This window comes from Aplidium turbinatum, chromosome 8, assembly GCF_918807975.1.
Source record: "Aplidium turbinatum chromosome 8, kaAplTurb1.1, whole genome shotgun sequence".
In the NCBI taxonomy this organism is placed as follows: domain Eukaryota; kingdom Metazoa; phylum Chordata; class Ascidiacea; order Aplousobranchia; family Polyclinidae; genus Aplidium; species Aplidium turbinatum.
The window spans coordinates 13352181-13377164 of NC_137479.1; the positions used below are offsets into that span (position 1 = coordinate 13352181).

Sequence of the window (24984 nt, forward strand, 5' to 3'; positions counted from 1 at the left end):
ATGGATCATTTTGAATTTTTACATGAAGGTGCAGCATTCAAACTCCAAGTAGGCTAGTTAGTTAAGCAAGATGTTGAGTGCAGTCAGTAGTCGAAAAAGCAACATTGATAGTTGTTGCGTCACTTCTTCATTGCCGTGCTATTGCCAAGAACGTTATTGTTTTAATCTAAATTTTTGTTGGTGGTGATTCCACGATCACAAAACAGTTGAAGAGCGTTGTGCTAGATGCAATTCCATTTTATTAAAAAAAAACAGCAGATGTTTAATCACGTATATAATTACATGTATATTCCATTCAGTCATAAGGACGTACACTGCCATTGCCTTGAGGTTTTTGCTAATCGTTTTCAACAGCATGCCAACATACAAATTATCTTGGAAAGGCTCGAAATGAGCAGGTTAGGTTAATTCTAATAGTCTATGATCGTACGTCATCAATCACTTTTTGTTTGGTAATCTTGCAACTTCAACAATCTCATAAATTAAATGATTGCAGTATCATCTGACAGAATGTACTGTAATATAGCTTAATTTATTGTAATATTACCACTCTCCCAAAGCTGTAGCTTAACTTAACATCATTAAAGTTTTTATGTAACTTTGACGACTAGGTTACATACTCTACTAAATTAAATTTTTATGTTAGCCTATTACTTTGTGTAGGCCTACTAACCAGATCAAAGGAATGTACAATACACCAATGAAGGAAGTTGCTCTTAAAAACCATCTCCAGTCAGTTAAGAAATAGATTAAAACTGGTAGAGTCATGTAGCCGACCGAAAATCCACACTCAATGGCAAAATACATAGTTTTTCTTCGGTTTGAAGTAACCGATTCTATTCCTGAGTGAATGATAAAGAAGGTTAGTTCAATTAATATTGTTTTCTAACGCCCATCGATAAAGTGCCTTGTGAACTTGCTTAGATTTAGAACATGAATCAATCTCAAAGTGCTTGTGCAATGTGCATATCTGAAAGACAAAACTAACTCATATAGCAGGCGTATTCTATCACGTAGCGCAAAAACGTAGGCTACTTATGCATTCTCTAACGTAGATGCACAAACTAGAGTAGGGCCTTTCGCCTTAGAGAGGATAACTTAAGACAGATACTAATCATATTCTCGGGCCAAAATCAAGACACTTCTCAGAAAAACGCACCAAACGCAAAGAATACGAGGTGGTTTTTTCAAGTTTTTAGTTCCCCTGGAAAAGGTTACGGGCCTTTAAACATCCCGGGCTTGAGTCTAATAGTACCCCCTGAACGCCCTGTCAACGCTACTAAACTCGAGTGTGGTATAATGAAATTCGATGAATTACAGGATAATCTCACAGGTTGGTAGGATGTATTTCTTCCCACTCGAAAAACTTTGTTTCGATGAATAATTTGAAAAAATTAAACGTTTCTCACCACTCTACCTACAAGTTTGTTAGCCTACACCCATTGAACGTTTGTTGAGTAAGAGCAATTTGGTTTGGTTTTTGAATTTTTATCCTCGGACTGACAAAGTCTCGATAGGTTACTCCTGGTAATTTCGCATACTTGTAGAGGCTTTTGGTGCATGGCCGGTTACCGAGATTGGTAGAGTGAAGTTTTCCGATGATTGTCGGGGAATTATTCCATCCCTAGGTTCCGCTGAATGGAGAGCAGTCCTGAAATGCTTTGGTCAAGCGCACACCCCGAGAGCCGAACCAGGGCTGCGTGATCTTGATTTGGGCACGTAACTACTGAGCTAACGGGGCAGACTAGTTTTCTTCTTTTTTTGTGCAATGATTTTGAAAACATTCACATGATGGTGGTATGCTATTGAAACACTTAATAACTAGGCCTATACAATCTTATGCTCCTATTCGAAAAGATTTCTTAACTATTATCTTACCTAATAAAGTTGCTGTGTAAAAATTGGCGATCGAGCTAGTGCCCGATAAGAATAGTGCAAAGCCATATGTCGGTATCGTGTATGTCAGGCTAAGAAAGAAAGTTATTACGAACTGCCAAAAAGTAGCCACCAGAAAAACTATGCGACGTCCATATCTAAAAACAATGAGCAGTTTTTGTATCAATCACGTCACATAGATCTTTTACTTTGATGTAACAAAAGTAGGTTGCATACTTGATATTGACTCGATTGGCCATTGATAGCTGGGCGAATGCCGGTTGGTCACAGCGGTAAACCTTAATCTCTTCGTGGGAAAATTGTATTTCTGTAAAAATAGCCACCTGGCTGTCGAAAATGAGATGCAACGCCGTACACTACTAAAACTTGTCACTACAGAACACCGGTTTCCACATCAAGATAGCTTTATCGCAACTTCGTCTAACTTTAGGAATTCCACAGAAATACATAAAGTTAAACCACAGACGCAGACGCCATTGTCGTGATTTCTGGTTTGTTGTTGCAAAACATAGTTGAAGTGCTTTGAAAGAAGCAGGCCCAATTGGTAAAAGTTACAATGTTTACATCGTTTCAACGTCTGGTAACGATATTTACTCCATATGTCAGTTGCATTATGTCAGTTGGATATGTCATGCCAGAACTGCTCTTCATTTAACGGCACCTGGTGGATGGAATAATTCCCCGGCAACAACACTTCAACAACTATCGAAAACTCCATTCTGGCACAATCTCGGTAACTGGACCTGCATGATCTGCATCAGTGGTTCAAAGTCTTTACAAGCATGAGAAACTGCCAAAATTAAGCTCCCAAAAAAGCTTTCTCAGTCGAAGGATATACATCAAATCAATTAATTAACAACAATATTATTTCTTTTGTAATAAACTCTAAAAAACCACGTAGATTTACTGGTTTCGTTAATTGGAAATAGTCATACCCAATGATAACCGACAATACGAAATGCCATTCATGTAAGCTATTAAATGTCGAGCTTTTGTAGCATTTTTTTCACTTTTTAATTCAAATAACCGAGAACACTAGACCAGCTAATCATGCATGGGCCCAACAGATGTCAACGAAAAGCGGTAAATAGCTACGGCCTTGCATGGTTTAAGTTATATGGTGCTTTTGTAGAAACTTTTTTTTTTTTAAATAACTAAAAAAAAAACATTTTAACAGTCTAGATCTAGAATGAGTGGACCTCAAAACAGTCGTAGCCCTCCTCGGCCCGGGGTGCGGGGCCGTAAACAGGGCCTTGCTAGTAGCTTATTTGTTTTAATAAAGTGACAAAATCTGCAACTGAAAAACTGCTTCATGCCAGACATATTTACTGTAGATAAGATATACAGTAAAATAGAGTAACAAAAATTAATGTAAGGCCAAAAAACAACTTAGACTAGAAAAATCTCCATTTTGACCTATTGTCAGAGGTACGCATGTTTATAAGTATTGTGAACACAATGTGATAAATTACTGTTTCAATACTGCTTGTATGTCAACAATTGTAGCTAGACTAGAACTACCTGTCTGAAAGTACGCCACTGACTTGAGATGCAATCGCTGTTCCAATCATAAAGATCATAATCATTGTTGGCTTCAACCAGGCTTTGTCACAAACCATTTCAAACTGTACATACAATACAATAATTGACTTATATAAAATGTAGCCTACAACATTATATTTTTCGGTCTATCCCAGGCATGGAAAGGTCTTGAGCTCACTCCGAACCTTTCTGAAATAGAAACCAAACATAGATATATGGAGATGCGGCCTGATTTGTCACATTTTGCAGATTTTGATTACCACTACTGCTACTCTTTGACAAAATTTTGAAACAATTTTTTTACTTTTTGCTGACTCGCAATAATATAAAAGCTTTTGTTACTTTGGAGAGGCAGTGGAAAAAGAGAAAAGTAAGTTACAAAAACGTCCAATGAAACTGTCAACGAGTGGATAACAGTCTGACTGAACTTTATGAACCAAATTGTCTTCGCTTTTCTTCTTCTTCGTGTAAACCTTCTTCGCCACTCTCGGGGTCAAGGGGCTCTGCCTTTTACCACCCATGGGCAGTGGCGGCGACATGGTCTAGATGTTTGGGCAGGTATCGAGCAGCCACTGAATAGATTCGCCATCCAGTTCACGCAGACCACGCACACCATTTGGCGCATGGCAAATGGCGCAGTTGCAAATGGTGTGGTCTGCGGTTTGTTCCTCCTTGCCACACTCACAGATCGCGGATGCAGCCGTTCCCCATTTGTGCATGTTGGAGCGGAATAGTCCGACACCAGTGCACAGGCGGTTGAGCCGCACCCAGGCCTTCCTTAGCAAAAGCATTCTGGTTGGATGGGGGCTGGTGTCGGAGACAAAATTTTGGAGTCTTGAAGAGTTCTTCTTTCACTTCGAGCTCCATTGGTGGTCCTCTCAGGTAGCCGCACTGATAGATTAGTCATTAGCGGTTTTCATTAAGAGTTGTGCGGCGTGTACAAATGGGTGTATCGATTTCAGTCGACGGAGTTTTTTGCATACTGACTCGTAAAGTCTTGATTGGAGCAAGTGGTTGGGGTTCGTATTGCGGCGAGAAAGAGACGAGGTGGCTTCTTCGCGACGAAGCTCAGCTGGTCGGATGCCTACAAGGACAGCGAGATTGTCCGATCGTGTAGGTCGCAGGCATCCAGTCAAGATGCGCAAGGCGTCGTTTATGGCAGTGTCAATTTGATGGCAGTGAACACTGCAACTCCAGACAGGTGCACAGTATTCTGCTGGAGCGTGAACTTGCGCAATGGTGGCAATGCGCAGTGTCAACTTCGGCTCTCCAGCCTGAGCCGACCAGACGCTTTAGCAAAGCTGTGCATGTTGAAATTTTTTTTCGTAATGGCTTCAAATGTTGGGGGTAAGTAAACAACCTGTCCAGGACTACCCCTGGATATTTAGAGTTTGGGAAGAAAGACACGTTTTTTCCATCGGTGTTGATCTTGAGCTCACGCTTCGCTTCCCGGCTGTTTAAATGGAAGGCTGTCGTCACTGTTTTGGTATCGTTGAGCTTTAATCTCCATCTCTGGAGATATGCCAAAAGTGTCGGCATGTTCTGGTTTAGAGTCCCTTCTAATGTTTTCCAATCGTTTGGTAGGTGTAGAATAGCCAAGTCATCGGCATAGGCGTACTTTGCGGATACCGAGTTTGGCAGGGTGTAGATGTTAAACAGAAGGGAAACAAGAGTGTAGATAAGATGGTCGAAAAATTTAAAAGGGATGCAGGGAAGAGACATAGGTCGATAACTCTTCGGGTCCTTTTGTTGCTTATGACACTTAGGAATCGCGACTACTTTGGCTCGTTTCCAGATTTGGAGATTTTAAGTTGGCATAAGCAAGAAGACAGGAATTTGCGCAGCAAGGACTTTATGGCGGTGCCAGCATGGAGTACAAGTTTGGGGCAGATGTTGTCGGGGCCAGGGGCCTTACATGTTTTGGTTTAGTGGAGAACAGCAGTGAACTTATCCGATGTGAATTCACCGGAGGTGCTTTCCTTGTCTGGTATTGAAATTCTCCAGAAAGACGTTTCACTCTTTACAAGTTTGGAGAACGTGCGGTCGCCTGTTCTATAAGTCCCGTTTTTCACTAGTTGTGATGAGATGAAATTGACAGTAAAGGAACATTGGCTGGAAGAGCGTGCTGAACGGCTTGTAAGGTTGTTGGCAGTACTCCATGATATCCGGCTATAGTGTGTGAAGTCGACAGTGTTGGCAGTGTCTTTTCATTGCTCTAGCCTCCGTGAATACGATCGAGCAGTCTTGCTGCGGCTAAGTTAGAGGTAGCACCCGGTAAGGCACGAAGATAGGAGCGGTATAAAGTTTCGCATTCTGATTCCCAGCACGGCATGCAGTTATTTCAGCGGCCGCGAGGAATACCGTGTTTTGCTGCGGATTTAATGGCCCGGCAGAAGTCTTTATAGGCATCATCCACGTTGGCATAGAAGGCGACGGTAGTTCCACCGCGGTTTGATTGGTTATGAGGCTGCAGCAATTCCAGTTGACCTTTCTGAAGTTCCATCGCTTCACTGTGGCACTTAGAGTGGGAGACACAAGCCTAGAGGCAGTGATAAGCAAAGAACGTGTGAATTTCTCCAGCACACATCTGTAAGGAAAAGAGCTGTCTGTTAGGGTGGATCGATTTAGGTGGGTGAAAAACTTTTTTCCTCATTTTGCTTAGCTTGGGGTTGGAAAACTTGCCAATTACTACTAAAAATAGTTGTTCAAAATTAGAATGTAATCTGACGTCATCTTGATCTGCCACCAGCCACTTGAAAATTTACTATTTCCTTCTACATTAGGGTGGATCAATTTAGGGGGGTGTAAAACTTTTTTCCTCATTTTGCTTAGCTTGGGTAGCCAAAACTTGCCATTGGGTATATAGAACACTGTGCTAAAAGTATATTACGATCGAACAAATTTTTGGTCTGCAACCAGGCCATTACTTATCGACTAAAAACGCAAAAATACATGCAAATCCATTTGAATTTGACGTTAGCATAGAGATTTATTGCAATGCAATGGACATGATAATATGCATCAAACTTCCTCGCTTTAGATGAAATAGTCACGTTTCGCTTCGAACTTGGGCATTTCTTGTCGTGATTCAATGCGTGAGCGTATCAATCCATTTTGCAAATTAACCTCGCACACCGCTGCTGAAGCTTCCGTCATCAACTCGACGCACCTTTCCACCACCTACGTGTGACACGGAAATCGAGGAAATAAAAGTTCTGGAGTGTCCTTAGTTGCAATTATGTCTTGTAGTTTTTGGTCCCTCATATTTCTTGTCACAAGAGGCTCGGTGATATCGAGAGCCGGCCAGTCAACCATATTGTAGTATTCGTTGGCGTCAAACTTTAAGGGCGGAATGCAGAATCGTCGCATTGTTCTCTGTTCGCGATGTCTTGATCGAGCTTTCTGAATTCACTTGAGTCCAAGCTCACGGATTATTTGCCTCTCATCTGTGATCATGGCCAACGTAATGTTTTGTGAGTGTGCGAAGTACCCATTTCTCTGGAGAACAGTATCGTGTATTTTCATGAGACATGTATTTGCACATCTGGATAGACCAACAACTGGACAACATGAATTTTCCTGTCTTCTTGGAAAAGCTCTTGCTTCGTGTATGGAGCATCTTCCCAAAAAGTTCGAAAAGATTCTTCTTCTTGCGTTTGAGACCGCTGCAGATCACGTTGTTACATCCAGGTACAGCAGCCAATTGATTGTGTGTTCATCAGGCGTTGTGAGGTCCACACTCCATATATTTGTCTTGGGGTCGATATACAGGACATTGGTAGATAAGGTGTTATGCAGGCTGAGAATCTGAGGCACATGCACAAGATGGTGAGTCGGTGAAGCCCCATTGAAACATGTTGCTGTTGAAACGTCCTACCCCAGTCAGCAAGCGATTGAGCTTCACCCATTCCTTCTGAGGTAGTTCTGCTCTGGGTGGAGTGTTGGTATTGGGAGGGACTGTGAATTGGGTTGGTCTCGCAACTTCTCTCCATTCACTGTTCCAAACTTCGGTAATGTGGAAGTTGGACTTGCAGATATCTGCAGCATGTTGGGAAAAGGGGCGTCGAGACCTCAAGTGCTGGGGATTTTGAGGGTGCGAATTTATGACAATCTGGTTGAAGAGGTGGGCAATGGTCATCCCTTGACATAGCTTGTAAAACTAGACTGCGTACGTGATTTTCCCTACGCAATCTACCTGGGGCGATGCCGGATAGCACCGGCAAAACGTCGGTGGGAGTTAGAAGCAGGCAACCAGTGATTATTCTCATGGTGGTGTTGAGGGTAGTGTCAATTTTGATAGTATGTGCGCTGCGGACTCCAAGTGGGGGAAGCGTATTCGGAGGTGCTGTAAACAAGTTCAAGAGCACTTGTACGGTACGGAGTGCAGATGTACTAAAACCCCAGGATGTTCCAGCTAAGCATTTCAGCAAGTTGTTGCGTGCTGATAGCTTAGCATGAAGGGCTTCAGCATGGTGTTTTTAGATTAATTGTCGGCCGAGATTCACTCCTAGGTAGGTGGGGCATGGGTTGTGTGGGTGTGGGTTTCCGTTGAGACTGACAATTGGCGCTTAGATTCCATGTTGCAAAGGTGAAAAGGTGTGACAGTAATCTTTGCCATGCTCAGTTTCAGCATCTAAAGCTTCAGGTAGTCTGCGATTTTGGCCATGTGATCTGTAAGTGCTTCCTCTACCACATGCCAGCACTTGTCAGAATGGAGTAGTGCCAAATCATCAGCATAGCTGTACTGGCGTGACGTAATCTCTGGCATGTCACTGATGTAGATGTTAAATATAGTAGAAGGGATAAGCATGATCCTTTGGAACACCGTTTCTTAAGCGGCTGGGCCGGCTGCACTACCCATCACTAGTCTTCAGCAAAAAGGTCTGATTTGCCAGAATGTTGGCGAGAAATCGCACTACCTTTTGTCTGGGATCATGCGGATGAGCTTTAGGGTTAGCCCTAGGTGCCACACAGTATCATAGGCAGCAGTGAGGTCTACCAAGATTACTCCTGCTTTGTTGCCCTTCTCGAAACTTTTCTCTATATTCTCGGTCAACTTGACATCGTCCGTTCCGAAATCCAGCTTGTTCTTTTGGTAGCTGGGGATCAACAACTGGCTGGAGTCTAGTTAGCAGAAGCTGTACCAGGATCTTATATGGGACGCAGAGTAGTGATATTGGACGATAGCTCTTGGGATCCTGAGCTGGCTTGTTTGGTTTAAGTAGTGCCACTACAATTGCTTTTCGCCAGATTTTTGGTATGGCCTGGAGGGCCAGGCAAGCAGAATAGAAGCTTTTTAACCGTGCCAAGCATTTGGGACCACAATGCCTTAAGAATTCTGGAGGGATATTATCGAGCCCTTGTGCTTTCCCACTTTTAACTTGTTTTATGACAGATGCAAGTTCTCTGGTGCTGAAGAGGGCTGACAATTGGGCATCTGTGCTTGAGGCGTTCCAGAGCCAGCTGCATTCCTGCTTCACTGCAAGGTCTTGCTTCTTATTTGCCACATTACATTAGCCATTGGTAGTGATAATCCGTGAGCTTGGACTTAAGCGAATTCAGAAGGCTCGACCAAGCCATCGCAAATAGAGAACAGTGCGACGATTCTGCATTCCGCCCTTAAAGTTTGACGCCAACGAATCCTACAATATGGTTGACTGGCCGGCTCTCAATCTTACCACGCCTCCTGTAACAAAAAACATGTGGGACAAAGAACTGCGAGACATGATTACAGCTAAGGACACTCCAGAACTTTTATTCTCTCGATTTCCGTGCACACACAGGTGGTGGAAAGGTGCGTCAAGTTGATGACGGAAGCTTCAGCAGCGGTGTGCGGGGTTAATTCGCAAGATGGATTTATACGCTCACGCATTGAATCACGACAAGAAATGCCCAAGTTCGAAGCGAAACGTGATTATTTCATCTAAAGCGAGGAAGTTTGATGCATATTATCATGTCCATTACATTGCAATAAATCTCTAAATTCAAACACATTTGCATGTATTTTTGTATTTTTGCGTTTTTAGTCGATAAGTAATGGCCTGGTTGCAGATCAAAACTTTGTTTGATCGAAATATACTTTTAGCACAGTGTTCTATATACCCAATGGCAAGTTTTGGCTACCCAAGCTAAGCAAAATGAGGAAAAAAGTTTTACACCCCCCTAAATTGATCCACCCTAATGTAGAAGGAAATAGTAAATTTTCAAGTGGCTGATGGCAGATCAAGATGTCGTCAGATTACATTCTAATTTTGCACAACTGTTTTTAGTAGTAATTGGCAAGTTTTCCAACCCCAAGCTAAGCAAAATGAGGAAAAAAGTGTTTTCACACCACCCTACTGTCTGTGTTCATTCTTGCAAAGGTCAGGTCGGGGTTTGTACCTGTTCCCCAACATCCGGACCAAAATCTGGTTGGATCTTTTGGGTTGTAAAGAAGGGTGAGGTTGTTATTTGCAGCCCAAGCAGCCAGGCATTCTCGGTCGCTACTGATGTAATTGTAATCTCAGTCGGTGCTGGCCGCAAAGTCGCCAGCGTAGAAACTGGGTGAGGGGAATGCGGGTATAGATGATGGGTTCAGGTGTGAGGATGGTGGCTTGTATACATTGATGATGTTGTAGCGTTCACCCATTCTATTTCCTCATTGGTGGAGGAGTTTGCAAGAGTCCAGTTCACACTCTCATTGACAAACGTGGCAAAAGAATGCTTCCTGCTTTGGGTAGACCCAGCTGGTGAGTAGTGTAGAATTACTAGCTTGTCCGCAAAAGTGCAGTAGGTCTCCTGGAGGAGGGTGACGACTGACGAGAGCTCGGTTTTTGTGAGCGAGCTGCTCGATCGCATCGGTCTTGCTTGATGTGATGCCCTCGGCGTTCAGCAGTAGGATGGTGGGACGAAGTGTCGTCCCACCATCCTTGTCGACAGTGGAACTGCCGCGCTCAAAAAGAGGTTCTCGCAAAGTCTTCTGAACGTTCCGAATTGAGATTCGGTTTTGACAGTCTTCGTTTTGTATTTTTATGATGCTACTTACAGAGGGAACAGCTTGAAGGTGACTGTTTTTTGTTTTTCAATACCTGATGAAGTTACAACCCATTTTTTCGCTTGGAGAAGACAGTAAAGAAGAAGTTAAAATACTATTTAAAAAAAATTCATTCAGACAGTTACAAAACGTTGGCAAAATCTGGAAAGTTCTGCAGAATGTGACAAATCAGGCCATATCTCTAGTTAGCCATGCATGGGACCAAACTAGATACAGAGCGAATTAAAGATCAGTCATTATTTGTGATCAAGGTGATACTTTTGTGAGTGTTATTCTTCAGTAAGATCCAATTTGAGATATTAGCCTAACGGAGCGGACCTTGGGAAAAGTGTTTTTGATAAATATTTCCCATTTATACTTAATCTACATGCCATAGCCTACTTTGTTCATGGCTTCAATTTAAGCATGTGGGTCGTTCAAGGTTGTCATGAACCAATGTTTGAAATTATATGAATAAAGTTGCATGATACCAAGCAATGTTGTTTTTCTTATTTTCCTCTCTCTATGCATACTCCACTGCGATATGACAGTTGTTTTCGCTATCCGCAGAAGATTATTGATGCTTGAAATAAAACGGTTGCTTTAAAGAAATTTTTTAACGTTAATGACATCTAAATCATTGTTCTTGCCTAGTTAGAACTATACAGCCGCAATAGGTTTAAAATGAAAGGTGACATAGAAACAAACACAAGAGAGTTTTGATAGCCAACCACGTGAATCGATGTGTACCTCAGTGGCAGCAGACAAATAAGGTCCAGCAAAAACAATGCTGGAGCATGGATTGTTGATAGTTTCGTTTGCTTTGGTTTGGTTCTCTGCAAAGTATAAGAGGTGGATGATAAGTTTAATCCTCTCATGATCACACAATGTAAAAGTGTATTTAGTAGGGTTATAGGTGAATTGTTTGTAAACAGTTGTTCGTAAAACAATTGTTCGTAAACAGTTGATCGTAAAATTAATTCTTCGTAAAACAATTCTTCGTAAATCATTTTTTCGTATACATCAATTGTTCGTATAGTGAATTGTTCGTAAACAGGTGATAGGTCAATTGTTTGTGAACAATTTTTCAGTTGTTACTCAGGGGCGCCGGAAGCGCGGGGGAGCATCATAGAGGGACAGAGGGGCAATGGTGCCCTTTTAAAATCATGTAAGCTAATGCACATTTTGCAATACAACAATTTCTGCTATTCGCTTTTAGCCTAATTATAACACAGGCCAACAAAAAATTTTGGCACAAATAAAGGTGAGAGTCATTTTAAAGTATTTCAAGCCCCCTGATTCCGAAAATGCACTTAGTTTTTTTTTTCAAATTGGCTTTAGTTTTCGAGATATTTGACAATGAAAATATTTTTGAAATCGCTAATCAAAAGCTTTCAATCAAAAGCTCAAAATAATATTCACAGCACAAATTCTGCAACACAGTAGGTTACATCATTATAACATAGCATGATGTCCATTTTTATACCGGACACTTGTATCATTACTCGATAGTGAGCTGATAGATGAGCATTATCGCTATATCTTATCTTAAAAGTTTAAAAAAAATTGGCCTTTCAGCAACAAAAGTGCCCTTTTTTCATAATCCTGCCTCCTCCCCAGCCAAAAATTGTTTCGGCGCCCCTGTTGTTACTCGTGCATGACATTTCCTTTAAAAATGCTCAAATTTCCAATAAGTAGTTTCTTGCCCTTGTGCGTTAAGTGCACTATAATCTTTGTAATAAAGCTGGCCACCATACAAAAGTTTTGGCTTTTCTTTTTCGCTACCATTCTGACTCAGGGACTCTACACTCTGTCTGCTCGTCTACAACACGTCACATCTAGCACATCTCTAGCATATACGCTACTTTAATTAATTGTTCGTAAAGAATTGTAACTGTTTTACGAACAATTAGTATTACGGTCAATTGCATGCACGAAGAAATGTTTTACGAAGAATTGTGTTACGAAGAATTAATTTTACGAACAATTGTTTTACGAACAACTATTTACGAAAAAAACGTCGGACACCATTTAGTAGTTGTCCAAGACTTTACATTCGCTTTAACAAATTAAGAAAAGGGTTACATTTTTGTATAGAATCTGTAGCAGATGTGCCAAAATTGCAGCGATGGTCACCATAATTTCACGGGATCGACATTTTTAAAGGCCAATGTTTAAGCTAAGTTTTGAAATGTTTAAGAGGAGGTTGTCTTAAAGTACTGTACATTTGACAGATTTTAGGTTATTTGGGTTGTTTTTTTTTTTGCGCATTTTCAATCATTCATCCTGTTGTTTAAGAAGTAGGCTACATTTATAGTTGACGATGACTATCTAATTCCAATCAAGAGAAGTGGTTAGATTTTGCACATTTGATTTTAAAAATTTTAGTGACGTTTGTAACCAGATGTGTTTAGGTACCTTCTGATAGTCTGTTTTGAGTTCAGTTTTTTTAGGACAGTCCATTAAACAGTTTTAGTTTAAAACTTGGCTATTAGGCGAAGAATTATACTCTTTCTAGTTAATTTCCAACCTATATACTTCTATGTCATTCTGGCTGAAACAGAAGAAAAACTGCAAGAATGTAGGCTATGGACAAAATCAATTAAATTTGCAAAAGTACGAAATGAAACTAGATTTGAAGAAAACAAAGACACTGTTGATAAAAATTAGAAATAAAAATAGAAAAAAAAGCTGGAAGGAGAACAATTGCAACAGGTCTATTCGTACCTAGGGCCTTTCATTACATAAGATGGAAGATGCATCAATGATATAGAAAGAAGAATCAGTCAAGCAAAAGCGTCATTTTGGAAATGTAAAGAATTTTTAAGAAGAGACATAGGCCTAGATGTGCAAATACAACCCAGACTATTGTCTTGTTATATCAAACTAGTTATGTCAATGTCATACGGAAGTGAAGTATTGCAAAGCAAAGAGAAAATACAAAACATGTTGCAATAAGCTAAATAATTTAAAGCACTTATTGAAAAATAAACATTACAAAAAAAGTTTGAAAAAACAAAAAGTGACTCCAAGAAAACATGGAAGACCATTCCTGAGACGATAGAAGGGAAAATAAACTCGATTAATAAAACGCTTCCTTCAGCTATGACTATAAATGATAAAAAATATATAATAGATTTTGTTGAATTCATTATTTTATTAAAGAATTACTTCACAGATATTGGTACATCAATGGCAGCTAAAATTTCAAATTCAAACGCAAAGTTTGACTCATTCATGTTAAACAGAAAATGTTCTTCTCTTGGTTTTCCAGATAAAAATGAGATAAACGCATCTGTGATGCTGTAATGAGCCTCAAAAGTCTGCACAGCTTAGTGGATAAAACGAAGTAATTAATTTTAAAGTATTTTGATTAAAAGTGATTCAAGTACATTGTTGCATCATGACTGCAGCGACAACTTCATAAAAAAATCGCTTTTGCAAAGCTATGTAACTATGACGTATTCACCTGAAATTACGCTCTACGTTAATAATAATTGAACGAATTGTTTAAAACCTATACACCAGCTGATTAAAAAAACAAGTCCAAAAATAGACACAGTAAATCATTTTAGAAGTATAAACGTGATTAATTGACTAATAACCGTATTCTATGCAGGTGTTCATCTTGCTTGAAGTAAACGTCCACGTCGAAGAATTCCGTGAATATATTGAAACGTTTTCTTCTCTGGCTTGAACATGATTAGAAATTGTCTGAAAAAAAGCTGTGTTGGAAACAAATATGAAACAATACAAGTTTTTGTTTCTAGTATAAAAAATCATTTCAAAATTGAACCATCAACTCCACCACACAAATATGAAATAGGTTTTCATAGACTACTTTATATGCTTTATCTTGGAGAAAACCACAGCACAATAACATCTGACTGCACAGCAGTAAACATTTATAGCGTATTTGCAGTACAGTGGTTTTAAGCTTTGTCAACGCAAACTTAGCTTTAAGCCAGTGGTTCTTAACCTGGGGTTCGACGAAGCTGTTTCAGGGGTTCGGCGCGAACGTCCTCTGAAACATTAACACACGTCTTACTGAATGGTATATCAGCGAATATTTTTGGAAAATATTGTCCAGCCGAAACTTAATTGTGGCTTACGCAGTGATGGGCATTATCGGCGATAATTTATCGGCGATAATTAGCGGCGATAAATTTTTATCGCTTATCGTTATCGCTCAATTATTTTTTCAGTTATCGTTTATCGTTATCGCCAAAGGCAATATTTGATTATCGCCGATAATTAATCGCCGATAAATTTTATTTCGGATCAACGCACAAGTGGAAAGACCATGAAAAGTAATATTTTTACTAGCCACCTAATTAATGAAACTGAAATTAAAACCAGTTCTTCTTCAGTGCCTGAAGTGTGTATGCACAGGTCGTTGTCAGGGGAGGGGGCACGCCCCCTGCAGCGACGGCCCTGACAACACAATAATTTTTAGAGTTGCAAATTGCAATGCAATGAAATGCATGCAACAAGTCTCTTGTTGTTTTGCTGCAATTGGCAATCGCGAGTGAATTTTACAATTAAAATGTAAGCGCACATGCGGTACAGATTCCTTTGAAGCAAAGCGGTTCCTTTGAAGCAAAGTACAGAAATTGGCAAGTGGTTTGTGAAAGTGTCGCAATACGAGGCCGCTTTTACATCGGAAACATGGTCTTTCGCGCCACCTCACGATCAACTATTTTATTCTTGTGTTTTCTTTTTTCGTTGGAAGTGTTAGTTTTTAGTAATTGTCGTAAAAAAATAAAATCTCTCTCGTCAAAACATGAAACTTACTGTTTTAAGTGCATTAAATCTTTAGATGAGTAGATTAACTAAAATTGCAAGAACTTGCCTTGAGACGTGCGGTTACGTCACAAACTCAGTTTAAAAGACAAAATTCACACACAATAACAACACAAGAACGGTTATAGACTGTAAGATCGATTTTTTTCGAGCTTGGCGATATAACTTTAATCCAAAAACAATAACCAAAAGCGTAAGTGCCATTTAACTTAAAAAGTTAACCCATTTGTGCCGAAAGTGAATGTAGGCTACTTAAAAAAAATTTCGGAAAATTTAAATGTTGCATAATTATGACCTAAAAAAACATATCACAATTATTTTTTTCCTAATTGTGTTTGTACTTTTTGAGAAAAAAGCCGTCCTATATATAAGACGCTAAGCAAATCCGTTATCAAATTTCACAAGCTTGATGGATTTCACAGTGTATGCACATTTTTACTACCAATAACGCTTAAGATTACTGATAAATTTTCAAGCATTTGGCGTTTTTTGGAATTTTTTCAATTATTGCTGACTTTGCTGTAAACAGCCCTGCAGAAAGCAAAATACAAAGTTTGGAATTTTTTATGGTATTTTCATTTGATTTAATTATTTTGCCTACTGCACGTAAGCGGCAGCCTAACTCAATTGATAAAAGCATCCAACTGGTATCTGAAGGTATAATTAAAAGCACGGCGGTTACCTCAGTGGTTTGATTCTGGATCAAGAGGTTGAAGATTCGAAATCTACTGCCGCTGTTGCGATTCTATTCATGCATAACTTACAAAAGTTTTGTCCCTTTACAGTATATTATGTTCGATTTTTCGTCATGTTGATGAAAACAGTTCGTGCTGCATGGGATGGGGCAGCGCTAATCAAGAAAAAAAATTATCGTTATCGGACATTATCGGCGATAATTTATCGTTTATCGTTATCGCTTAACTTTTTTTTGATTCATCGTTTATCGTTATCGCTTTAGGCATTTTTCGTTTATCGATTATCGTTATCGCTTAACTGAAAAATGAGTTATCGCGCCCAACACTGGGCTTACGTGATGGTTAATAAACATCTGTGTGTTTGACACGTGATGTAATGGTGCCATCTGCATGTAACACAAAATGCAAAAATATATACTGTATTATTACGTAACCTTGTAAAAACGATCGGTGAGAAAAACTTGATTTTCTCAAAACATGAATTTCCTCACGTTTGCTTTCTGCTTGTTAGTTCTATTTTCAATTTTTAAGGAAATTCTTTTTTGTGAGGAAATCGAAGAAAATTTTTTAGCCAACGCTTACTTTACTGTATTTGTACTTTTTTGTGGGCAGGTTTGTTTAAAGTTTTGTATTGACTGGAGGTAGTTTTCAGTAGTCAGCCATCAGTCAGTATCGCACCGGTAGGCCTACATTTTTTTCTTCACTGTATTAAGACACAGATACTTATGCTAGAAAAAAGAAAGGCTCATGACTGCCACACCGTTTTAAATGTAATATATTTAATAACAAAGAATGATAAAAGTAATCTCGAAGACAGGTGCCAACAAATTGAAAGTTATCCTCTTATTACAAAATTTGCCCTTGAAATTCTCATGCCATTCGTAACCATTTATTTATGAGAGCATGCGTTTTTTATTAGTGTGGGTGTAAAAACAGAAAAACGAAACCGGCTTGCATACAAAAGTGACATGAGAATTACTGTTTCCGAGACAAAGCCTCGAATCTCACTATTGGTCACAGAAAAACAGCAACAGAAGTCTTGTTAATACAGTAATGTATTACTACTAAATGTGGTAGATTTTTGTTTTTGTGATTCGGCAAAAATTTGGGGTCAATAAAACCTTGCAGATTAGCGTAAGGGTTCGGCAGGTTAGTAAAGGTTAAGAACCACTGCTTTAAGCTGTAGTTGTAAAGTTATTGTTTGTTCATGTTCATGAATCATGTTCATGTTCATGTTCATGTTCATGTTCATGTTCATGTTCATGTTCATGTTCATGTTCATGTTCATGTTCATGTTCATGTTCATGTTCATGAACATTATTTGATTTTTTTGATATGAGGGTGGTAGCTGCAGTCATGACTTCGTAGACCCTGTCATCTTTCGATGTCATCCTAGTACAAGCACCACAGTCAATGTATTTATTTATGTATCTAAATAATAATTGATGCAAACGTGCTGGAGTGTAAACCAAATAAAAAGAATATGAATTTGAATTTGAAAGAAGCCTTTGCAGTCCGAAATTAAATATATCCTCAATAGGGTGGCTCGTTTTTGAACTGTTTTTTTTTTTTTTTTCAATTCTCTCGGGGTAGTGAGGAAATGGTGCCAATGAGTGAGAAAACACCCATAACAAAATTTGAGATTTGTAACAAGTTGTCTTCAGCCTCCTCATGGGGCCCATAAATCGAAAAATGGTGTCAAAAACGCAATTTTTCCAAAAATATTTTTAGTTTGGGTAGATACAATATTGTTTAGATATATCTAATTAACCTAAGAAAAAAATTGGAGTCATTTGAATTATTCCTTCAGCTTCCTCACAGCTTCTTAAAATTTCCATTTTGCTGAAAATTTTGCATTTTTGCTAATTTGCAATTTTGCAATTTTGTTTGTGGTTGCATAACCACAAACTTCGTCAGTGACGTAAATTCAAATAAAAGACGTCACTTTTTCCTGCCAAATTAAACCAATTTCATTAAAAAATGACGCAACAGCTCAGGGCAGGTCTATAAAGAGAAATGCAATGACGTTTTATACTTGGTAAAGAGTGTCTAACGCAATTATGTATTATGTAACCACCCACAAAAATGCAAAACTTTCAGCAAAATGGAAATTTTCAGAAGCTGTGAGGAAGCTGAAGGAATAGTTAAATAAATCCATTTTTTTTGCTTAGGTTAATTAGATATATCTAAACAATAATAAAAGTAATTTGCGTTCTTCTGGTGACTATTTACTAGGTTAACTCCTGATGTTAAAAATAATAACTAGCTTTTGTATTTCCGACGTTTCGTCAGTCAGCACGACTGACTTTATCAAGGTGGCTAAAACAGATTAACACAACCTGTTCAGCAACGATGGCACAACACAAAAACATACTGATAAAATGAATAAAGTAAAGCAGCAATAATCAGAATTAAAACACGCAAGATGTAACAGGAGGTAACCTAGTAAATAGTCACCAGAAGAACGCAAATTACTTTTATTATCAAATGCCTGGTGAACAGTCTCTCTCTGTTTTTATATCTAAACAATATTGTATCTACCCAAACTAAAAATATTTTTGTAAAAACTGCGTTTTTGACCCCATTTTTCGATTTTTGAGCCCCATGAGGAGGCTGAAGACAATTTGTTACAAATTTCAAATTTTGTCATGAGCGTTTTCTCACTCATTGGCACCATTTCCCCACTACCCCTAAAAAATTAAAAAACAGTTCAAAAACGAGCCACCCTAATCTTCAATCAATATTTTAGCATTTGTTGTAAAAATATCAAACTACAACGTATGTAAAAAGGATCTCTTATGAGTACAATTCGCATGAAAAGCCTCCAAATGCAAAATGTACCGTAACTACTTCACCTACGCTACATCTTTACAACAAATAAATAAAACTTTGCTTTGTTATGACTTACCGATTTTGAGTCCATTGATCGATCAACATGTTCACACAGAAAGTTCGGTGTATAATGAATGCACAAAAATTGAAGACCACAAAACGAGTTGGGTATCGTCGCTAAAAAAAGTATAACAGCAAGTTTCTTTTGATAGCGTCCAAATTTGTATACGCTGTTCTCATAGCTTTGACTGTGCTTCTTATTTTTTATAGTGTTCTGCATTTTGCGTAGCAGTCCGTACAGACAACATTCAGCTGCTTAGAGCAGTTTATTGTACACTCAGTTCAAGCAGCAGCAAAGCAGACAAACGTTGAAAATGCCAACTTTCCAATGCTATTGGAACTACTTTCTTAATTCGTTCTTCAAAACGCTGATATGCGTTTGCCACCAGTTTCTTTGCAAACTGCACGATTTTGCGCAAGGTCGTTATGTACACATGGCAAACAATCGACGTGTACAGTCAAGTGGTTACACACTGTGATGACGGCGAAAAGGTTTACAAAGAACGACAAGAGATGTCAGTTTCGATACTTTACGTAAGTGTACACTGTCATATCGTTACATTTAATACCTATAGTTTCTTTTCTTCATGACAGATGTTAGCCATGCATTGACTCATAATTTTTTTTTTATCAGTGATAGGATTTGCTGGTAGCCTATAGGTAATTAAAAAAAAGAGAAGATATTTAAGGCACATTATACGTTTTGTCATAAACAAGTAAATTCTACAACTTTATTTGAAAAAAGGTGCTACCATGGCCGACTACAGAGGGGGCATAGTGCAACTGATTTGATATTGCGAATTGCCTGCAGAACGGCAATGATCCTGTCGCAAATTGCATTTCTTTGGTCAGCATGCTGAAAGTTTTTTCGGTTATTTTGCATATGAAACTATAGAGGCAGATGATTCACCACTAAAGAACTTTAAACGTTGAAATTAAAGATATCATTGAAATAAGTCTGTCATATCAAAGGTCGCAAAGGTTTTCGAGAATAGATTTGCTTCTCATTGAGCAAAAACTCCGCCCCCGATTCGGGACGAAACGTTGATCGTTGAATTAAAAGTCAAACTTTCCATCAACTGAGGTAACAGGGAGAGGGGTCTGGTACATGGTCTGGTACAAGGCTAGTTCTTTGTTAATTTTTTTTTGAGAGATGGAATGTCCCTTGTTATGAATGTGGTGTCGTCCGCATATTGTTGTATTTTGATTGTCAGCTTGGAAAAGCGAAAACCGTTGATAAGTTGTTTTTTTCTATGCGAAGGGTGAGCACATCAGCAGAGATTATAAAGTAGAGCATGCTGAGAGGGCATCCCTGTCGAATGCCCTTTTTGACGTTGATTCGTTTGGTTAAGGCTCCATTTATTTCTATCTTGCTTTTTGTTCTGTTGTTAACCAAAGACATGTAATTCATCATTATTGGTTTCACGCCGAGTTTCTTCAGAATTCCATGGAGAAAAGAGTGCCTTACTCTATCGAAGGCTTTTTCGAAGTCAGTTACTGTATCATGGTATACAAGTCCCTGTGTTGTGTTTAAGATGCTTCCAGGGCTGCTTATATGTTCATTGTGACGTGTTCTATTCTGCGGTTTGGCAATCCACACTTCTGATTTGGTCAAATCAGATTTGTGATCATGGGTGTGAGTCTGTTGGAAAGGATTTTACTCAAAATCTTGTAGTCTGTGTTGAGGAGAGAGATCGGTCTCCAGTTGTTGAGCTTTTCTTTTTTATCTTTTTTTAAAGATTTCGCTTTTGCTTCTCTCATGGAGGGTCATTGTTTTCCTCAAATAGCAATTTGTAAGCATTTCCAAAATGTCTTCTTTCAGGAAGTGCCAGCACTTTTGGTAAAATAGTGCGCCGAGACCATCGGATCCGGATGCAGAATCTTTGTTCACAGAGTCAACGGCGGTTTTTACTTTGTTATCAGCCGCTCCGCTTGTTCAGCTGTGTCTTCGTCAATTTTGGCACGCAAATAGTCCAGATTTCCGAAGAAGCTTCAAGCTCTGTTATGATGTGTGGATATTCTCATATGCTGTTATTGATTTTGCATGAATATTCACCCTATTTAATGTGTTGTTGATATTGAAGATGAATTATATCGGTAATGCGCAGTGGTCTGCTGATGTGAAGTATTCATGTTTTTATAATTGTTCTGATAATTTTCAAGTGCATGTGCATTTATGTGTATTCTGTTTATCCTGGTCTTACTGTTGTGGTTTGTGAACGTGAACAGTTTTTGTATGGATATTCTTGTCTGAATATGTCTGTTAATTGGTTATGACGTATGAGTGTTGTAAGTGCTGTTCTATCCAGTCTAGTGGAGAAATATTGCGTCTTAGTCATGTCCAACGGATCGAGGATCACGTTAAAATCACAGAGTAAGACCACATGGTGATGTTTATATTCCAGAATAGCCTCAGAGAGCAGTTCTATACAGGAATTTCTCTCCCTGCTGCTCTGCGGAAAGTATACGTTGCAGATGTTTATGTTTGTGTTGCCACTTTTGGTGTTGAGATGATGTATTCGGTTTTGTAATATGGTGTGGTGTGTAATCTCGGATCTGTCGTGTATGTCTTTTTTCACTACGAATATCTTACCTGCATAGAAGGGGTTCTGTCAGATTCGATGTTTCATATGTTATGTAGTTGTCATGTTGTGCCCACGTCTCGAGTCGATCGGTGGGGGTTCTGTGTGTTTCCTGTATGGCTAGTACAGAGAGTCTGTGAGGTGTGAAGAACTTTTTGACATCTCGCAATTTTTTTGAATATTCTGTTGATGTTCATTGAGCATTTTGAGGTTGCCCAGTCTGACGTTCGAATTGTCACTCTCCGTACCTGCGAACATGATTAATGATAGAGAAAAAAAGATTAAAGTTTGAAGGATGGACTAGGCCGTCTGGACGGAGGGGCCGTCGTCTGAGTTCGTGAGATCCACCAAACTGAAAGCATGTTGATGGTGAGGAGAGGTCTCGGGCAGTCTAGCCCGCAGAGACTATCTCGAAGAATCGGACGAGTCAGTTGACAGGTGGTCTGTCAACTGAGACCGGCGCATCCTTGGAGCTGGCGTGGAAAGCATTGTGGTCTTTTGGAGTCGTCGCCATGGAAAATACTGGCTGAGAAACCGATCTCCGCTTGTTTGAGAGCTCGTTTGGAGTCGATGTCTTGGACTTCAGTGTGTTGGAAAGGAGGTTTTCCAACTTCTCAGCAGCTGAAGAAAGGCTGCTTTGCACGGGGGTTTTGGAGTTGCATTTCCCTCCGCGGCCCACGATGGTAAAGCCACCATCGCTCGTGGTGGGGTTCTTGCGCTTCTTTTCCCTGTTTTTTTTTTTCGGATCCTTGGTCGTGCAGCTCCACAATCAGGCTTGTGACAGCCTGCCCTAGGTCTGCCTTCGCTTTATGCAGTAACACACATAAACACCACGGTTCAAAACTTTCTACAGACTTAGAAACTTTGCAAGGATCATATTCAAAATTTACGGTTTGTGTTCAAAATAAAAAAGTCATGCAAATTTAGATCCAGATTCGATTCGGATTCGGATTCTATAAAAAAAAAAAAACGAAATCCAGATTCGAATCAAATCCGTTAAAAAACAGTAAGATCCGGGTCCGGATCCGATTCGTATTCTGTTCCTGTAGGCCACACCTCTGATATTGTGATAGCTATAAAGTACTGTTTTCATAAACATGTAAACATTGAAGTGTTTCCAGTTAAAAGTTTGAAAACGCTTATGCGGTCCGCTTTTTTCTAGACCTTTACTACTGTTTTTCGTTGTGATTGTCAATAATGGAAACAAACTGGTCATTACAGCATGAGCAAGACTCTTGGTCGATGCAATAGCAGCCTACAGACGAAGGTTGTTAGTGCCTCACCCAACTTTTGTATTTGAGATCTGGCAACTAGAAAGCCACTTCAAGAGTCAACACTCTAACATTAAACTTTGAAATCATGGATTGCATCACAGGAAGTTTGCCATTTGAACGGACACAAAAATTCGTTTACATGAATTTTCTGGTTTCTGAGAAAATTTTAACGCCCGATAAGGGACTTGAACCCTTGACCGTTGGATGAAAAGTCCAACGCTCTACCGACTGAGCTAACCGGGCTGTGAAATAAAGCAATTGCATGTCTCAATGCACCTCAAAATTGTAGGTTCTTGAGAAGTTCATTGCATAATTTCATAAGTTACTATCAGATCACGTCACCGAAATGTGGTGATCACGTCACCGAAATGTGTAATTACATTACAATTACTTAGTTTCCATCGATGACGACACCAGGCAGTGGCTAACCAACGGATGCCCTGACATATAGCGACAACACGAGAGAAGAAGACAATTACTTTGTTCGGAAATTTTCAAATCACAATTACTTATAATGTAATTAATTACACGTTTCAATTAAAAAAATAAATGTGTCAATGTTGATGCTTATCGATGACTTTTTACAGTTTGATTTTATCAAAGACAAGTAGAATCGCATTTGATAAGGATTAGATTGCAACGTGGAAGTCCCTTTTAAATCCCAACTAGCGGCTGAACAAATGTACTGATATCATGCGTGCAACTTACCAAATAGCCTATAAATGTATTTTGGACCAAATTTTTTTGAAATTATAAATACACAACAATAAAAGTCTCAATTACAATAATTGTAATTAAAATCAAATGAAAATGCAGAGGCGCCGGAACGGTTTTTGACTGGGGGGGGCAGGATTATGAAAAAAGGGCACTTTTGTTGCTGAAAGGCCTTTTTTTTTAGTTTTAAGATAAGATATAGCAATAATGCTAATCTATCAGCTCATCATCGAGTAATGATACAAGTGTCCGGCATACAAAGAACAATGGCACGGGACTGCATCAGGCTATGTTATGATGGTGTAGGCCAGGGATGTCCAACATTTTATTATAGTGGGCCGCATTGTCACTTGAAATAAATCAATGGTCCTATGTTATGATGGTGTAGGCAGGCCCGGATTAAGGTCAAATGGGGCCCCTGTGCTAATGAATTTTATGGGGGCCCTTACCAGCTTACGTGGAGCGTAATGGACATGGAGCGTAATGGAAGTGAGCTGGTTTCGCTTGCAGAGGAAACCGAGCGTTGCTTAGGTAAGTTAGATAACTTTGAAATAGCACGTGATCGATGATTAAAAAAGCATGTGCAAATTAAGCCAACAATGTTTACGTTATAACGGATGCAAAATCACACACATTAAATCAACGAAACCGTGCAAGGAAAAACATTGTAGCAAGGGACCACTGTTAGTACTGCACACTACACTGCAAATTGCAATGAAAGGTTATTCTGAATTTCTATTCTAAACTGCTCTTTCATTCACTACTAACTACCAATAGGATTTAGAAAACTAACATGAAATTCAGTCGAACGACTTTTTTTTGCTGCAAAGTCTTAAAGAAAAATACAAGAACCATATTTTTATTTCACGTGAAGGAGGAGATATATTGATAAATGTGTTACTTTTTTTAGACAGGAGCCCCACTTTTCTTAATTTTTTTTCTTGAAAAATGTTTTCAAGAAAAATTTGTGATTTTATTTTATTTATTTAATTTTTAGGAAAAGTGGGGCCCTCTGTCTGCGGGGCCCCTGTGCTTTAGCACACCCTAGCACAATGGTTAATCCAGGCCTAGGTGTAGGCTATGATGATGGTGTAGATGTCCAACCTTTTATTATAGTGGGCCACATTGTCACTTGAAATAAATCAATGGGCCGCAGGACCTATTAAATTTCAAGAAAAATAGGTACATAAAGAAACAATTAAAAAACATTAATTTCATTTTTGAAAATAGGAATAAATAATACACACATAGAAAGAAACAAAAATTTATTTCTACAATACAAAGTCAATGAGATTTTTGACATTGTTTTCCAGCTAAGAGGTTATCAACATTTGCATTAAAGGACGTTGTCTTGATTCTAAGGATGTTAGCTAAGTGCTTGTCGGTCAATCTGTTTCTTTCTGCAGTTTTGATGTTTTTAATGGATAAAAATAACTGTTCGCAACAATATGTGCTGTCTCACATGAACAATAATTTTCTGGACAAGTTAACTAATTTAATAAATTCATTAGGCCTACATGAATGTAGCCTAATTCGTCATAAAATAAAGGAAGAGTGTGTTCTCTGTGGAAAGT

The 24984-nt window shown here is 39.0% G+C and overlaps 1 protein-coding gene and 1 non-coding gene across 3 annotated transcripts in view; both read right to left on the reverse strand.

Moving 5' to 3' along the window:
- The window catches only part of LOC145775899 (organic cation/carnitine transporter 2-like), a 38360-nt gene that overhangs the window by 8579 nt on the left and 4797 nt on the right, over window positions 1-24984 (reverse strand). For both annotated transcript variants that reach the window (XM_082587295.1, XM_082587296.1), the window contains exons 2-7: window positions 18857-18957; window positions 14056-14164; window positions 11201-11286; window positions 3418-3521; window positions 1879-2033; window positions 674-842 (exon numbers count right to left, since the gene is read on the reverse strand). In XM_082587295.1, the coding sequence (XP_082443421.1) occupies window positions 674-842; window positions 1879-2033; window positions 3418-3521; window positions 11201-11286; window positions 14056-14164; window positions 18857-18871 (638 nt within the window). In that variant the 5' untranslated portion in view covers window positions 18872-18957. The remainder of the gene's footprint in view (window positions 1-673; window positions 843-1878; window positions 2034-3417; window positions 3522-11200; window positions 11287-14055; window positions 14165-18856; window positions 18958-24984) is intronic.
- Window positions 22867-22939, reverse strand: Trnak-uuu (transfer RNA lysine (anticodon UUU)). The gene has a single exon. It is a non-coding gene; the product is annotated as a tRNA-Lys (tRNA).